Source organism: Oncorhynchus clarkii, chromosome 11, assembly GCF_045791955.1.
Source record: "Oncorhynchus clarkii lewisi isolate Uvic-CL-2024 chromosome 11, UVic_Ocla_1.0, whole genome shotgun sequence".
NCBI classification, from domain to species: domain Eukaryota; kingdom Metazoa; phylum Chordata; class Actinopteri; order Salmoniformes; family Salmonidae; genus Oncorhynchus; species Oncorhynchus clarkii.
The window spans coordinates 16,289,857-16,304,962 of NC_092157.1; the positions used below are offsets into that span (position 1 = coordinate 16,289,857).

Consider the following 15,106-nt stretch of genomic DNA (forward strand, 5'->3'; position numbering starts at 1 on the left):
CACCGTGTGTGTGTGTGTGTGTGTGTGTGTGTGTGTGTGTGTGTGTGTGTGTGTGTGTGTGTGTGTGTGTGTGTGTGTGTGTGTGTGTGTGTGTGTGTGTGTGTGTGTGGCAGGTCATTTGGGGGGTATGACTTTGTCACCAGCCGGAGTCACACGCAGTCAGAGATAAATATAGGAGCGCAATTCACACAGGCACACACATGCTCAGACACACAAGGACGAGATAGATTTGTATCACTCTCTTCTACTCTCTCTCCACTCCGTCTCTTCAGCGATTCCCTGCTTCGTGCAATCTCAGAGGTCACAGATCAGAGGTCAGGTCACCATGGTAACAATGAGCTGGATGCTGCTGTTGTGTGTGCTGGCAGAGGGGTATGGGTCAGAGGTCGGAGTTCAGGAGGGGTGCGGCCATTGGATGGGAGGTGTTCCTGGGACTCCTGGTCTGGACGGGCAGGATGGGAGAGATGGGAGAGAGGGACGCCAGGGAGAGACAGGAGACACTGGACTTCCAGGTAGAACACATCAGGGAATCAACAATCAACATATAGATTCTCAAACTTTCTCTCACTCACTCTCTTCGTCCATCTCATGCTCTTTCTCCTGTCCTCACTAGGTGTGAGAGGGGAGAGGGGAGAGGTGGGGGAAGTTGGGGGGGACGGATTCCAGGGACGACGGGGTTTCCCGGGGGCCCCAGGGCTGCAGGGGCAGAGGGGCGAGAGTTCCTTCCTGTATCGCTCTGCCTTCAGCGTGGGACTAACCACACCCACTACCACGACAGACACACCCCTTCACTTCACCAAGATCTTCTACAACGAACAGGTACTGTGTGTTTGTGTGATGTCAGAGCAAATATCAAATATCGATTCTTCTTTCCAGCTTCACTATATCCGGTTTTTCTGTCTGTCTGTCTGTCTGTCTGTCTGTCTGTCTGTCTCTGTCTGTCTGTCTGTCTGTCTGTCTGTCTGTCTGTCTGTCTGTCTGTGTCTGTCTGTCTGTCTGTCTGTCTGTCTGTCTGTCTGTCTGTCTGTCTGTCTGTGTCTGTCTGTCTGTCTGTCTGTCTGTCTGTCTGTCTCTGTCTGTCTGTCTGTCTGTCTGTCTGTCTGTCTGTCTGTCTGTCTGTCTCTGTCTGTCTGTCTGTCTGTCTGTCTGTCTGTCTGTCTGTCTGTCTCTGTCTGTCTGTCTGTCTGTCTGTCTGTCTGTCTGTCTGTCTGTCTGTGTCTGTCTGTCTGTCTGTGTCTGTCTGTCTGTCCGTCCGTCCGTCCGTCCGTGCAGCATCACTATGATGACATCTCAGGGAAGTTCCGCTGTTTTATCCCCGGAGTGTACTACTTCACCTTCCACCTCACTGTACAGGTAACACACAAACAAATCCTGTAGTGGTAAGTTACTGTACAAAAAGGTACAATATCTTACTGTAAATTTGGTTTAAACAGTACATTACTGTAAACTTTGTTTAGAGTCAGGGGTGTAAGGTGGGCTGTCTGTACAGTAGCGGTGTGTGTGTTGTTTAGGGTCAGGGGTGTAAGGTGGGGCTGTACCGTAACGGCCGTGTCATGTCGCTGACTCTGGACCAGTTCCTGACCTCTGACCTGGACCAGTCCTCTGGAGGGGCGGTCCTAAACCTCTCATCTGGAGACCAGGTATGGCTGCAGGTGAGTCATACGCTGCCAATTCAAAGAAACAATGAAGGGGTCTTTTTTCCTTTAGTTCCTTTAGTTCCTTTAGTTCCTTTAGTTCCTTTAGTTCCTTTAATTCTTTATTATTTAGAGTTCTAAAGTCTGGTTGAAAAAGTCAATATGGCTGAATCAGGCAAACAGAACTATTTTACCAAACTGGTGAATTTCCTATGGCTGCTATTAGATGTTGTATGTTTGCATTAGAATTTGACCTTTTACTCCTCACCACAAGTCACTAACTTATTACTTCATTAATAGCTAATATAATATCCCTCTGTCTACAGGTGTATGGTGCGGAACAGGAAGAAGTTGGAATTTACGCTGACATCAACAACGACTCCACCTTTACTGGCTTTCTGATTCAGCCGCGCCTACCTAGCAGCCCATTGGACAACCGCCGACGCTGACTTCCTGCTTTAGCTGTGCCTACCAGGCAGCCGATTGGACAATCTGCTCCACCATACCCCACCTCTCTCCTTATCCCCCACCTCTACCTATCCCCACCTCTCTCCCTATCCCCCACCTCTCTCCTTATCCCCCACCTCTCTCCTTATCCCCCACCTCTCTCCTTATCCCCCACCGCTCTCCTTATCCCCCACCTCTACCTATTCCCAACCTCTCCCTATCCCCCCACCTCTCTCCTTATCCCCCACCTCTCTACCTATCCCCCACCTCTGCCTATCCCCCACCACTCTCCCTATCCCCCACCTCTACCTATCCCCCACCTCTACCTATCCCCTACCTCTCTCACTAACCCCTACCTCTCTCCCTATCCCTATCCCTCACCTCTCTCCCTATCCCCCACCTCTACCTATCTCCCACTTCTCTCCCTATCCACCACCTCTCTCCCTATCCTCCATCTCTCTCCCTATCCCCCACCTCTCCCTATCCCCTACCTAACCCCCACCTCTCTACCTATCCCCCACCTCTCTCCCTATCCCCCACCTCTCTCCCTAACACCCACCTCTCTCCCTATCCCCACCTCTCTATTTAGCCCCCACCTCTCTCCCTAACCCCACCTCTAAACATCCCCCACCCCTCTCCCTATCCCCCACCTCTACCTATTCCCCACCTCTACCTATCCCCCATCTCTCTCGCTAACCCCCACCTCTAACTATCCCACATCTCTCTCCCCATCCCCCACCTCTACCGATCCCCCTCCTCTCTCCCTATCCCCCAGCTCTATACCTATCCCCCACCTATCTCCCTATCCCCCACCTCTCCCCCATGCCCCACCTCTCCCCCTATCCCCCACCTCTACCTATCCCCCACTCTCTCCCTATCCCCCACCTCTATCTATCCCCCACCTCTACCTATCCCCCTCCTCTCTACCTATCCCCCACCTTTCTCCCTAACCCCCATCTTTCTCCCTAACCCCCACCTCTCTTCCTAACCCCCACCTTTCCCTATCCCCCACCTCTACCTATTCCCCACCTCTACCTATCCCCCACCTCTCTCCCTATCCCCCACCTTTCCCTATCCCCCACCTCTCCCTATCCCCCACCTCTCCTTCGCTAACCCCCACCTCTATCTATCCCACACCTCTCTCCCTATCCCCCTCCTCTCTACCTATCCCCCACCTCTCTCCCTATTGCCCACCTTTCCCTAACCCCCACCTCTCTCCCTATCCCCCACCTCTCCTTCGCTAACCCCACCTCTATCTATCCCACACCTCTCTCCCTATCCCCAATCTCTAACCAATCCCCCTCCTCTCTCCCTATCCCCCACCTCTACCTATCCCCCACTTCTACCTATCCCCCACCTCTCTCCCTAACCCCCACCTCTACCTATTCCCCACCTCTACCTATCCCCCACCTCTCCCTATCCCCCAACTCTATCTATCCCCCACTTCTACCTATCCCCCACCTCTACTATCCCCCACCTCTCCCTATCCCCACCTCTCTACCTATCCCCCACCTCTACTATCCCCTACCTCTCCCTATCCCCACCTCTACCTATCCCCCACCTCTACCTATCCCCCACCTCTCTACCTATCCCCCACCTCTACTATCCCCCACCTCTCACTATCCCCACCTCTACCTATCCCCCACCTCTACCTATCCCCCACCTAACTACCTATCCCCCACCTCTACTATCCCCCACCACCACCTATCCCCAACCTCTACCATCTCTACCTATCACCCACCTCTACTATCCCCCACCACCACCTATCCCCAACCTCTACCATCTCTACCTATCCCCACCTCTACTATCCCCCACCACCACCTATCCCCAACCTCTACCATCTCTACCTATCACCCACCTCTACCTATCCCCCACCTCTACCATCTCTACCTATCACCCACCTCTACCTATCCCCAACCTCTACCATCTCTACCTATCCCCCACCTCTACCTATCCCCCACCTAACTACCTATCCCCCACCTCTACTATCCCCCACCACCACCTATCCCCAACCTCTACCATCTCTACCTATCACCCACCTCTACTATCCCCCACCACCACCTATCCCCAACCTCTACCACCTCTACCTATCCCCCACCTAACTACCTATCACCCACCTCTACTATCCCCCACCACCACCTATCCCCAACCTCTACCATCTCTACCTATCCCCTGTTCTCTGAGATAAGCTGTATTAAATACTAAAAGTAAAACTCCTCTCTCTCTCTATTTTCCCCCTCTCTTTCTCACTTTGTTTCCTTTCTCTTTCCCTCCCTTCCCCCGTATGTCCAATCCACACACTCTCCTCTCCTCCTGTCCCTGAGTGTGTACAGCTGGCCTCCAGCCAAAGGGCCAGTGTGTGTGTGTGTGTAGCTGTAATCTATATTTATAATCATCTTAGTTCTGTAATGATAAAGGTCACCTGCCACAGGCTGTCACATACACATGAACACGCACACACAAAAAGAGAAGCTGTGTGAGTGGGTTTACTCTGGGCTCACAGCTGTTGTTACTGAGTCAGAGTGCTCTTGGATCAATAAAGTTGTATTGATGTTTCAAACTGGGTTTTTTCTTGTCTTTCTGTGAGTTGGGGAGCGAGGTGGGTTAGTTGGGGGAGGGGTCAGGTGCATGGCAGGAAAGGGGAGAGGGATATTTTTAAAGCTCATTTTAACTTCTCCCCCTTCTCTTTGTTCATTCACTCTGCACCCTTCTCCCCAAAGTGTGCACTCATCCACTCCTGTTGTATTTAAAATGAGTCAACATTAATGTTTAAAGTACCATAATGGTTTATATGTGTATAGGGGGACCCCTATAGCCTATAGGGGTCAGTAGTAGATAATATGACCACTGTTAGCCTATAGGGGTCAGTAGATATTACCACTGTTAGCCTATAGGGGTCAGTAGATAATATTACCACTGTTAGCCTATAGGGGTCAGTAGATAATATTACTACTGTTAGCCTATAGGGGTCAGTAGTAGATCATATTACCACTGTTAGCCTATAGGGGTCAGTAGTAGATAATATTACTACTGTTAGCCTATAGGGGTCAGTAGATAATACTACCACTGTTAGCCTATAGGGGTCAGTAGTAGATCATATTACCACTGTTAGCCTATAGGGTCAGTAGATATTACCACTGTTAGCCTATAGGGGTCAGTAGATATTACCACTGTTAGCCTATAGGGTCAGTAGATATTACTACTGTTAGCCTATAGGGGTCAGTAGATAATACTACCACTGTTAGCCTATAGGGGTCAGTAGTAGATCATATTACCACTGTTAGCCTATAGGGTCAGTAGATATTACCACTGTTAGCCTATAGGGGTCAGTAGATATTACCACTGTTAGCCTATAGGGTCAGTAGATATTACTACTGTTAGCCTATAGGGGTCAGTAGTAGATCATATTACCACTGTTAGCCTATAGGGTCAGTAGATATTACCACTGTTAGCCTATAGGGGTCAGTAGATATTTTTATATTTTTTTATTTCACCTTTGAGGTAGGCAAATAATTACAATTTTGCAGATTAACACTGGAGTGATAAATGATCAGATGGTCATGTACAGGTAGAGATATTGGTGTGCAAAAGAGCAGAAAAGTAAATAAATAAAAACAGTATGGGGATGAGGTAGGTAAAAATGGGTGGGCTATTTACCGATAGACTATGTACAGCTGCAGCGATCGGTTAGCTGCTCAGATAGCAGATGTTTGAAGTTGATGAGGGAGATAAAAGTCTCCAACTTCAGCGATTTTTGCAATTCGTTCCAGTCACAGGCAGCAGAGAACTGGAACGAAAGGCGGCCAAATGAGGTGTTGGCTTTAGGGATGATCAGTGAGATACACCTGCTGGAGCGCGTGTTACGGGTGGGTGTTGCCATCGTGACCAGTGAACTGAGATAAGGCGGAGCTTTACCTAGCATAGACTTGTAGATGACCTGGAGCCAGTGGGTCTGGCGACGAATATGTAGCGAGGGCCAGCCGACTAGAGCATTCAGGGGGTCAGTAGATATTACTACTGTTAGCCTATAGGGGTCAGTAGATAATACTACCACTGTTAGCCTATAGGGGTCAGTAGTAGATCATATTACCACTGTTAGCCTATAGGGTCAGTAGATATTACCACTGTTAGCCTATAGGGGTCAGTAGATATTACCACTGTTAGCCTATAGGGTCAGTAGATATTACTACTGTTAGCCTATAGGGGTCAGTAGTAGATCATATTACCACTGTTAGCCTATAGGGTCAGTAGATATTACCACTGTTAGCCTATAGGGGTCAGTAGATATTTGTATATTTTTTTATTTCACCTTTATTTAACCAGGTAGGCTAGTTGAGAACAAGTTCTCATTTGCAACTGCGACCTGGTCAAGATAAAGCATAGCAGTGTGAACAGACAACACAGAGTTACACATGGAGTAAACAATTAACAAGTCAATAACACAGTAGAAAAAAAGGAGAGTCTATATACATTGTGTGCAAAAGGCATGAGGAGGTAGGCGAATAATTACAATTATGCAGATTAACACTGGAGTGATAAATGATCAGATGGTCATGTACAGGTAGAGATATTGGTGTGCAGAAAGAGAGCAGAAAAGTAAATAAATAAAAACAGTATGGGGATGAGGTAGGTAAAAATGGGTGGGCTATTTACCGATAGACTATGTACAGCTGCAGCGATCGGTTAGCTGCTCAGATAGCAGATGTTTGAAGTTGATGAGGGAGATAAAAGTCTCCAACTTCAGCGATTTTTGCAATTCGTTCCAGTCACAGGCAGCAGAGAACTGGAACGAAAGGCGGCCAAATGAGGTGTTGGCTTTAGGGATGATCAGTGAGATACACCTGCTGGAGCGCGTGTTACGGGTGGGTGTTGCCATCGTGACCAGTGAACTGAGATAAGGCGGAGCTTTACCTAGCATAGACTTGTAGATGACCTGGAGCCAGTGGGTCTGGCGACGAATATGTAGCGAGGGCCAGCCGACTAGAGCATTCAGGTCGCAGTGGTGGGTGATATAAGGTGCTTTAGTGACAAAACGGATGGCACTGTGATAAACTGCATCCAGTTTGCTGAGTAGTGTTGGAAGCTATTTTGTAGATGACATTGCCGAAGTCGAGGACCGGTAGGATAGTCAGTTTTACTAGGGTAAGTTTGGCGGCGTGAGTGAAGGAGGCTTTGTTGCGGAATAGAAAACCGACTCTAGATTTGATTTTCGATTGGAGATGTTTGATATGAGTCTGGAAGGAGAGTTTACAGTCTAGCCAGACACCTAGGTACTTATAGATGTCCACATATTCTAGGTCGGAACCATCCAGGGTGGTGATGCTAGTCAGGCGTGCTGGTGCAGGCAGCGAACGGTTGAAAAGCATGCATTTGGTTTTACTAGCGTTTAAGAGCAGTTGGAGGCCACGGAAGGAGTGTTGTATGGCATTGAAGCTCGTTTGGAGGTTAGATAGCACAGTGTCCAAGGACGGGCCTGAAGTATATAGAATGGTGTCGTCTGCGTAGAGGTGGATCACTAGATATTACTACTGTTAGCCTATAGGGGTCAGTAGTAGATAATATTACTACCATTAGCCTATAGGGGTCAGTAGATAATATTACTACTGTTAGCCCATAGTCGTCAGTAGATAATATGACCACTGTTAGCCTATAGGGGTCAGTAGATATTACCACTGTTAGCCTATAGGGGTCAGTAGTAGATAATATTACTACCGTTAGCCTATAGGGGTCAGTAGATATTACCACTGTTAGCCTATAGGGGTCAGTAGATAATATTACCACTGTTAGCCTATAGGGGTCAGTAGATAATATTACTACTGTTAGCCTATAGGGGTCAGTAGATATTACCACTGTTAGCCTATAGGGATCAGTAGTAGATAATATGACCACTGTTAGCCTATAGGGGTCAGTAGATACTATTACCACTGTGAACCTATAGGGGTCAGTAGATAATATTACCACTGTTAGCCTATAGTCGTCAGTAGATAATATGACCACTGTTAGCCTATAGGGGTCAGTAGTAGATAATATGACCACTGTTAGCCTATAGGGGTCAGTAGTAGATAATATTACCACTGTTGGGCTGTAGGGGTCAGTAGTAGATAATATTACCACTGTTGGGCTGTAGGGGTCAGTAGTAGATAATATTACCACTGTTGGGCTGTAGGGGTCAGTAGTAGATAATATTACCACTGTTGGGCTGTAGGGGTCAGTAGTAGATAATATTACCACTGTTAGCCTATAGGGTCAGTAGTAGATAATATTACTACAGTTAGCCTATAGGGGTCAGTAGTAGATAATATTACTACCGTTAGCCTATAGGGGTCAGTAGTAGATAATATTACTACTGTTAGCCTATAGGGGTCAGTAGTAGATAATATTACTACCGTTAGCCTATAGGGGTCAGTAGTATATAATATTACCACTGTTGGGCTGTAGGGGTCAGTAGATAATATTACCACTGTTAGCCTATAGGGGTCAGTAGATAATATTACCACTGTAAGCCTATAGGGGTCAGTAGATAATATTACCACTGTTAGCCTATAGGGGACAGTAGATAATATTAACACTGTTGGGCTGTAGGGGTCAGTAGATAATATTACCACTGTTGGGCTGTAGGGGTCAGTAGATAATATTACCACTGTTAGCCTATAGGGGTCAGTAGATAATATTACCACTGTTAGCCTATAGGGGTCAGTAGATAATATTACCGCTGTTAGCCTATAGGGGTCAGTAGATAATATTACCACTGTTGGGCTGTAGGGGTCAGTAGATACTATTACCACTGCTAGCCTATAGGGGTCAATAGATATTACCACTGTTAGCCTATAGGGGTCAGTAGATAATATTACTACTGTTAGCCTATAGGGGTCAGTAGATAATATTACCACTGTTAGCCTATAGGGGACAGTAGATAATATTAACACTGTTGGGCTGTAGGGGTCAGTAGATAATATTACCACTGTTGGGCTGTAGGGGTCAGTAGATAATATTACCACTGTTAGCCTATAGGGGTCAGTAGATAATATTACCACTGTTAGCCTATAGGGGTCAGTAGATAATATTACCGCTGTTAGCCTATAGGGGTCAGTAGATAATATTACCACTGTTGGGCTGTAGGGGTCAGTAGATACTATTACCACTGCTAGCCTATAGGGGTCAATAGATATTACCACTGTTAGCCTATAGGGGTCAGTAGATAATATTACTACCGTTAGCCTATAGGGGTCAGTAGATATTACCGCTGTTAGCCTATAGGGGTCAGTAGATAATATTACCACTGTTGGGCTGTAGGGGTCAGTAGATACTATTACCACTGCTAGCCTATAGGGGTCAGTATAGAACATGGACACAAAGAGTAAAATACATGTTTTTCAAAGCTTTTATTTAAAACATTCAAAGTGTAAAAAAAACTTTACATAATACATCATAAACAAAACAAACACAAAAATAATGTGAAGTTTGTAGCTTCAGAAGTGAAGCAGAGCTGCAAGAATGTATTAAATATTCCAGTGAGAATAGGGGGTCAATTAATCAATGAATAAAAGCTATCTAACTGACAGATAAAACAGCTAGTGGAGAGAAACTCCTCCTGCTAACAGCACATTACTATGTGTGTGTGTGTGTGTGTGCCTGTTCTTCCATATGTGACATGTGTGTGTGTGCATGTGTGTGTGTGTCAGACTTCATTCAATCTTATTGTTTTGTATTAAATATAGTGTTCCATGTCATCTGCTCCTGTTTTTGGCTGGTGTGTTAGTTAGTTTTGTTGTTGTAGTCTTTAGGGCATATGCAGTGTGTCTATGTATGTAATCAAATCAAATCTAATTTTATTTGTCACATACACATGTGTGTGTGTGTGTGTGTGTGTGTATGCATGCATGTATGTGTATATGTGTGTATTTATTTTTGGCGGTAGTCAGCAGCGTATGCTCTGTGGTTATCCTGTTCAGGGTACTGGTCTCTGTATCCTCTCAGCATGTCCTGGAAGCTGGGCATTCCCTGCTGGGTTGAGGGGTAGGACCTGTATGACAGCCCCTGCGAGGGAGGGGGGTAAGCCCCGTAGGTCTCCTCCTGGCCACTCTGGTATGGCTCTGAATCTGCCTCGCTTTCTCTCTCTGGCTCCCCCTGGTTGTAGCTATGGTCCCGGCTGTGCTGTGGCTCTCCCTGGTGTACAGCTTGGGCGTTGGCGTCTGGCAGCAGATCCTCCCGGGGTTCATAGCGACGCAGGCGGCAGTTGGTGTCGTACTCCGGGTCACAGTCGGGGTCAGAAGGCTCCAGAACTCCGTTCCGTGATCCATCGGCATTGAGATGCGGCTCGTAGGGCTCGGCGGGGTAGGCGGTGTTACGGTGGACGCCAGAACGCGGCTCTGCGCGGGCTATTGGGTAGCACTCCTGGTCGTAGCCGATGAAGCATTCATAGCCCTCCTTGGTCCTTCCCCGGGGGCCCAGCGGGTGGCGATCCTCCTGTGTGGGCTCCTCATAGCGGGGAGGGGAGGCGGGGGCCTGCTGCGGCGGGGAGGGGGGGACATGTCTGTGCATGGAGGCTGCAGCTTCACGATACATTTCTAAGGGATCGTTAGCATTAGCCTGCCTGTACATGGTGTATGGGTCGTTAGCTTGAGCACTAGCGATAGCTCGGCGGTACATGGCATATGGGTCAATAGCTGGAGCGCTGGGAGAACTGGCTTGGCGGTACATGGCATATGGGTCACTAGCTTGAGCTCTGAGAGCACTGCCTTGGCGGTACATGGCATATGGGTCACTAGCTTGAGCTCTGGGAGCACTGCTTTGGCGGTACATGGCATATGGGTCACTAGCTTGAGCGCTGGGAGCACTGCCTTGGTGGTACATGGCATATGGGTCACTAGCTTGAGCGCTGGGAGCACTGCCTTGGTGGTACATGGCATATGGGTCACTAGCTTGAGCGCTGGGAGCACTGCCTTGGCGGTACATGGCATATGGGTCACTAGCTTGAGCGCTGAGAGCACTGCCTTGGCCGAACATGGTATATGGGTCACCAGCTTGAGAGCTTGGAGCACTGCCTTGGCGGTTACCATTAGCATTAGCATAAGCATCCCTGTACATAGCGAATGGGTCGCTGCGTTGCTCGGGAGCTGGGGGCGCAGCACGCATTGCGGCAGGTTCATCTTTGTGTTCTTCCTTGAACTCCTCTGGTGCCGTGGCGTACTTGGTTGCAGTGAGAGGGTTACAACCGTCCTCAAACAGAGGGTTGCAGGAACCAGGACCTGCCGGGGCGGGGGGAGCAGGGGCACGGGGAGCCTGGGGATGGAAGGACAGTCATGATCATGATATTACAATTCAATGATAATCGCATATAATAACAATGATGATGGCGATGATAACAAATACCAATCTTACCTGTAGGGATGCAGCGTAGGCGCAGCGAGGGTCTCTGGGGTCACAGTTGGGGTAACGGAGGAAGAGGCCGGAGGGAGCTTTTTGGACCAGCTGGGGTTTACAGGTGGGGTCTTTCGGATCACAGCCCAGGTGGGCGTAGGAGGGCATGGGCCCAGCGGAGGGATTGTGGCCGAAAGCAGCTCTCAGGTGGTACTGGAGACAGTCCACATCCTCCGCTGAACAGATACGCAGCAGCTCCGCCTTCTGCTCCTGGACGGGAATAAAAACAATCATGCGTATGTTAATTATAGATATAGACACTATACATTAGTATAGTGGTACAGTAAAAGCAGTAATAGTGTAGTAATACTGTACCTTGGACAGGAAGGGCTGCACAGCGGGGGAGGAGTAGTACCCAGAATGAGGTTCTTTAACAGCCACAGGGGAGCGCACATAATTGGGGGCTGGGGCCTTGACCGGGCCAGGAGAAGGTGGGGGCTGGCTCTTGGCAGCATACAGACAATATGGGTCCCTACACAGGACATTAGATTAGATTCAATTCACAAGCATACAATTATATAACACAGACATCAATTAACATGACTGACCTGTAGGAGTCACAGGCCTTGACAGGGGCGGGTTTAGGAGGGGCCTTGGGGGTTTCAGGTTTTTGCCGGCTAGTGGCCGAGGCCACGCAGTTTGGGTCCTCTGAGTCGGCGCAGGCCTTGTAGATGTCCCCTAGGTGGCCCAGGTAGGCCTTATAAGAGCGACGTCCCTCAGCACGGTTCTTATTTTGGAGGTAGGCCAGGTAGACCCTGTCCAGCTCCTGGACCTAAGGGGGGAGGGGGGAGAAGGGGATAAAGATATGAGGTTAGAAGTATATGAGGTTCATAAAGATGAAAGCCAAAGCTAGGGAAACCCCAAGAACATGAATAGAGATACCTGTGAAGTTCCCCAAGGTTCCCATGTCATTCTCAAACACAATATCCCTTTTCATCTCTAAGCAGATGATACCTCAACTGTGAAGGTTTGTGGTTAGTTAGTGTTGGCCCCTTGGGACCAGAAGGTTTGTGGTTAGTTAGTGTTGGCCCCTTGGGACCAGAAGGTTTGGGACCATTCCCGGATAACACCCCAATCTCCTCAGAGTGTACTCACTGCCTCCGTGTTTCCATTGTCCGTGAAGTATTTGTACCAGCTCCAGAAGTCTGAGTGTTGCTTGTACCAGCTGATGTTTCTACGGTTACGGACAAGCCTCCTTGCCGATGCCATGGCAACCGCTGTCTCTTCAGTGGCATCCCCTACTGGTGAGACATCAAGCATCAAAAACATTGTTGTGTATGTCAAGTATGTTTGTGAGGTAGTTGTGCATTTACCTTGTCCATTGAGCTTCTGTAACACCGGCCCTGCCGACAGGAATTCTGAGGAGACAGACACACACTGTCAGAGCTAGATGTTGCCAGAGTCAGCAGCAGAAACCAAAACATGCTGACATATACTACTAAGTACTTTTCCCCACTGCAAGTGTAATATACAGGTGGAAAGGTGTGGGAATAAACACACACAGGTTTACAGGGCAGGGGTTATTGGCCGTGCCTGGATGTTCGGTGACTACGGCCCTTTGTAGATTTTATAGGTGAGCATGTAACAGTGGACCCCAACTGGGCTAGCTACCTTACAGAGCTCCGTGTGTGTGTGTGTGTGTGTGTGTGTGTGTGTGTGTGTGTGTGTGTGTGTGCGTGAGAGAGAAACAGTAGACACAGCGTTGCATGCTCTTTCATCTCCACAGGGGAAAATGGTGTTAGCAGTTTTTAGAGGGAAGGACAGCGTGGGGCGGAGGTAGAGAGAGAAGAGATGAAAGGAGGGAGAAAGAGGGATGGAGGAAGAGAAGGAGAGAGAGATGCATGGATGATGGATGGAGGGAGGTGTGTGTGGTGTTGGGGTAAATGTTGCTGTCTCAGTGTATCCGCTGTATTATATTTAATGAGCCAGTAAAAGACCGGAACATCTGTAAACAACAGTCTTTACGGGGCAGAGGGGGGGGTGGGGGGGGGAGCAGGAGGCGGGACTGATGCTGACAGGTAATAATCTTTTACAAGTGCTGGAACGATGAAAGAATTCCCTCTCCTCCCCCTCCTCCATCCCTGTAAATACATGATGGGTTAAGGTTAGGATTATGGGTCTGTTGAGAAACAGTTTTAGAGGAAAGAGGAGATTAACTAAAGATTCCCCTGAGGGGAACTGTCAATCATGTCAACACAGAACCAGAAACAGCTGGTCTGGTGGCAGTTACCCGAGGCAGTTATCCGAGGCAGATATCCGAGGCAGTTACCCGAGGCAGTTATCCGAGGCAGATCCATATGGTGAGGTTATAATAGAGGTTATTACAACAGGTAATAATTAGAGGCAGACAGAGACTGTTATGAGTTTTAGTTAGGACAATGTTTCTGAATCGGTTCTTTGGTTACCCTCAGGACTGGACATTTTACTTCTAGCCCAGCAATAACAGACCTGGTTCAACTAGTCAAGGGCTTGCGAATAGGCAAGGTGAGGAGAGGAGGACTACGGTAGGAGAGGATCAATATTCACAAAGTCCATCCATCAGAAACCACTATGTCTGCTTGAGCATGACTGCATGTGTGACTCACCAGGCAGCAGTATGGTGGCCAGCAGAGCAGCAGTCAACACACCGGAGAACGACGTTCTGCTCCTTCCAGCCATGGCCGCCTCCTCTACTACGGACAATTTCAGGTAAATACCAGTGGAAACAGTTTACTGTGTTTCCTATACCCATGCCATTCCAAACCAAGACTAGTGAATGCTGTAGAAGACAGTTAGTACCCTCATCCTGCTAAATCACATTTAGTTGTCTTGCTTCCCATAAGAAAAAATGATAACAATGTTTCCAGTCTACATCCACCCGTGTGTCTGCTTCCACCAGTCTAAACTGCTTCCTCAGAGGGTCTTCTATCGGAGTCTCATCAGGGGGTTTAGGCTGCTCTGCTGGTTGATTCTCCTACACAGGCTACAGGTGTTTCAGAGCGCTCAAACCTGACCTTAAACTGGACTTAAACCAAACCTTGATGTTGTCTTACCTGTAGTTGTGTGTAGTGGAGTCTCTGTTGGATCTTGAGGAGAGGCTGTATCAGACGAAGACCACTGGCTGGTTCAGAGGCTGGATGTTTAAGTGTGTATGTGAGGCTCCTGGTGCACCCTGTCCCTCTGGCTCTACTGACAGACTGTGCCCCCTAAAATGGTTAGGTCTGGTTTTAAACAGACCCCTAATAATTAACACACACAAACCTTTCCAGGAGATCGAGGGGCACTGCTACCAGAGCTGCTATTGGCTGCTGCCAGCTCAACCACCCGACCAATCAGAGACTCCGTAATTACAGAGAGAGAAGAGAGAAGAGAGAGCGAGAGCGAGAGCGAGAGAGAAAGAAAAGAAAGACAGAGAGCTAAAACAACAGAGGGAGACAAGGAAATAGAAGGGAAATAATGAAGGGGGAAAGGAGGGTAAAGGAGCCACATAAGCACTTCCCAGAACCCATTTTGTAGGAGGAAGGCCCAAAACCCTGCATGCTAGCTGCTGTTAGACAGCTCTGTTGGCACACACTGACAGCTGGTCTGCCCATCAGTCATTTCAGGTGCTAGTTTCCTCATTAGTT

The 15,106-nt window shown here is 48.3% G+C and overlaps 2 protein-coding genes across 5 annotated transcripts; one reads left to right on the forward strand and one right to left on the reverse strand.

Moving 5' to 3' along the window:
• Nucleotides 1-200: 200 nt before the first annotated feature.
• On the forward strand, nucleotides 201-4,641 carry LOC139420645 (adiponectin, C1Q and collagen domain containing, a). 2 transcript variants are annotated; one of them, XM_071170853.1, is made up of 5 exons: nucleotides 201-512; nucleotides 614-819; nucleotides 1,273-1,353; nucleotides 1,512-1,652; nucleotides 1,961-4,641. In XM_071170853.1, the coding sequence occupies exons 1-5, from the start codon at nucleotides 326-328 to the stop codon at nucleotides 2,081-2,083; spliced, it is 738 nt and encodes a 245-aa protein (XP_071026954.1). In that variant the 5' UTR covers nucleotides 201-325; the 3' UTR covers nucleotides 2,084-4,641. The 2 variants fall into 2 exon arrangements, with proteins under 2 accessions (XP_071026954.1, XP_071026955.1); XM_071170854.1 differs by having other exon boundaries at nucleotides 212-512; nucleotides 1,512-1,640; nucleotides 1,961-2,141.
• Nucleotides 4,642-9,444: 4,803 nt separating this feature from the next.
• On the reverse strand, nucleotides 9,445-14,643 carry LOC139420275 (actinodin1). Of its 3 annotated transcripts, XM_071170175.1 has the most exons (8): nucleotides 14,534-14,643; nucleotides 14,087-14,173; nucleotides 12,815-12,859; nucleotides 12,597-12,742; nucleotides 12,050-12,273; nucleotides 11,817-11,973; nucleotides 11,463-11,711; nucleotides 9,451-11,363 (listed from the first exon to the last, which is right to left on the reverse strand). In XM_071170175.1, the coding sequence occupies exons 2-8, from the start codon at nucleotides 14,157-14,159 to the stop codon at nucleotides 9,984-9,986; spliced, it is 2,274 nt and encodes a 757-aa protein (XP_071026276.1). In that variant the 5' UTR covers nucleotides 14,160-14,173; nucleotides 14,534-14,643; the 3' UTR covers nucleotides 9,451-9,983. The 3 variants fall into 3 exon arrangements, with proteins under 3 accessions (XP_071026277.1, XP_071026276.1, XP_071026275.1); XM_071170176.1 differs by lacking the exon at nucleotides 14,534-14,643 and having other exon boundaries at nucleotides 9,445-11,363; nucleotides 12,597-12,739; nucleotides 14,087-14,276; XM_071170174.1 differs by lacking the exon at nucleotides 14,534-14,643 and having other exon boundaries at nucleotides 14,087-14,276.
• Between the last annotated feature and the right edge of the window lie 463 nt (nucleotides 14,644-15,106).

What these genes read in the sequence shown, in the direction of transcription:
- LOC139420645 (XM_071170853.1), top strand. Translation starts at nt 326, where the DNA reads ATGGTAACAATGAGCTGGATGCTGCTGTTGTGTGTGCTGGCAGAGGGG. An exon ending in AGATCTTCTACAACGAACAG is followed by an intron (nt 820 to 1,272) that starts GTACTGTGTGTT and finishes CCGTCCGTGCAG; the next exon opens with CATCACTATGATGACATCTC. An exon ending in GAGACCAGGTATGGCTGCAG is followed by an intron (nt 1,653 to 1,960) that starts GTGAGTCATACG and finishes CTCTGTCTACAG; the next exon opens with GTGTATGGTGCGGAACAGGA.
- LOC139420275 (XM_071170175.1), bottom strand. Translation starts at nt 14,159, where the DNA reads ATGGCTGGAAGGAGCAGAACGTCGTTCTCCGGTGTGTTGACTGCTGCT. An exon ending in ACAGAAGCTCAATGGACAAG is followed by an intron (nt 12,743 to 12,814) that starts GTAAATGCACAA and finishes ATGTCTCACCAG; the next exon opens with TAGGGGATGCCACTGAAGAG. An exon ending in AAGGCCTGTGACTCCTACAG is followed by an intron (nt 11,974 to 12,049) that starts GTCAGTCATGTT and finishes TGTCCTGTGTAG; the next exon opens with GGACCCATATTGTCTGTATG.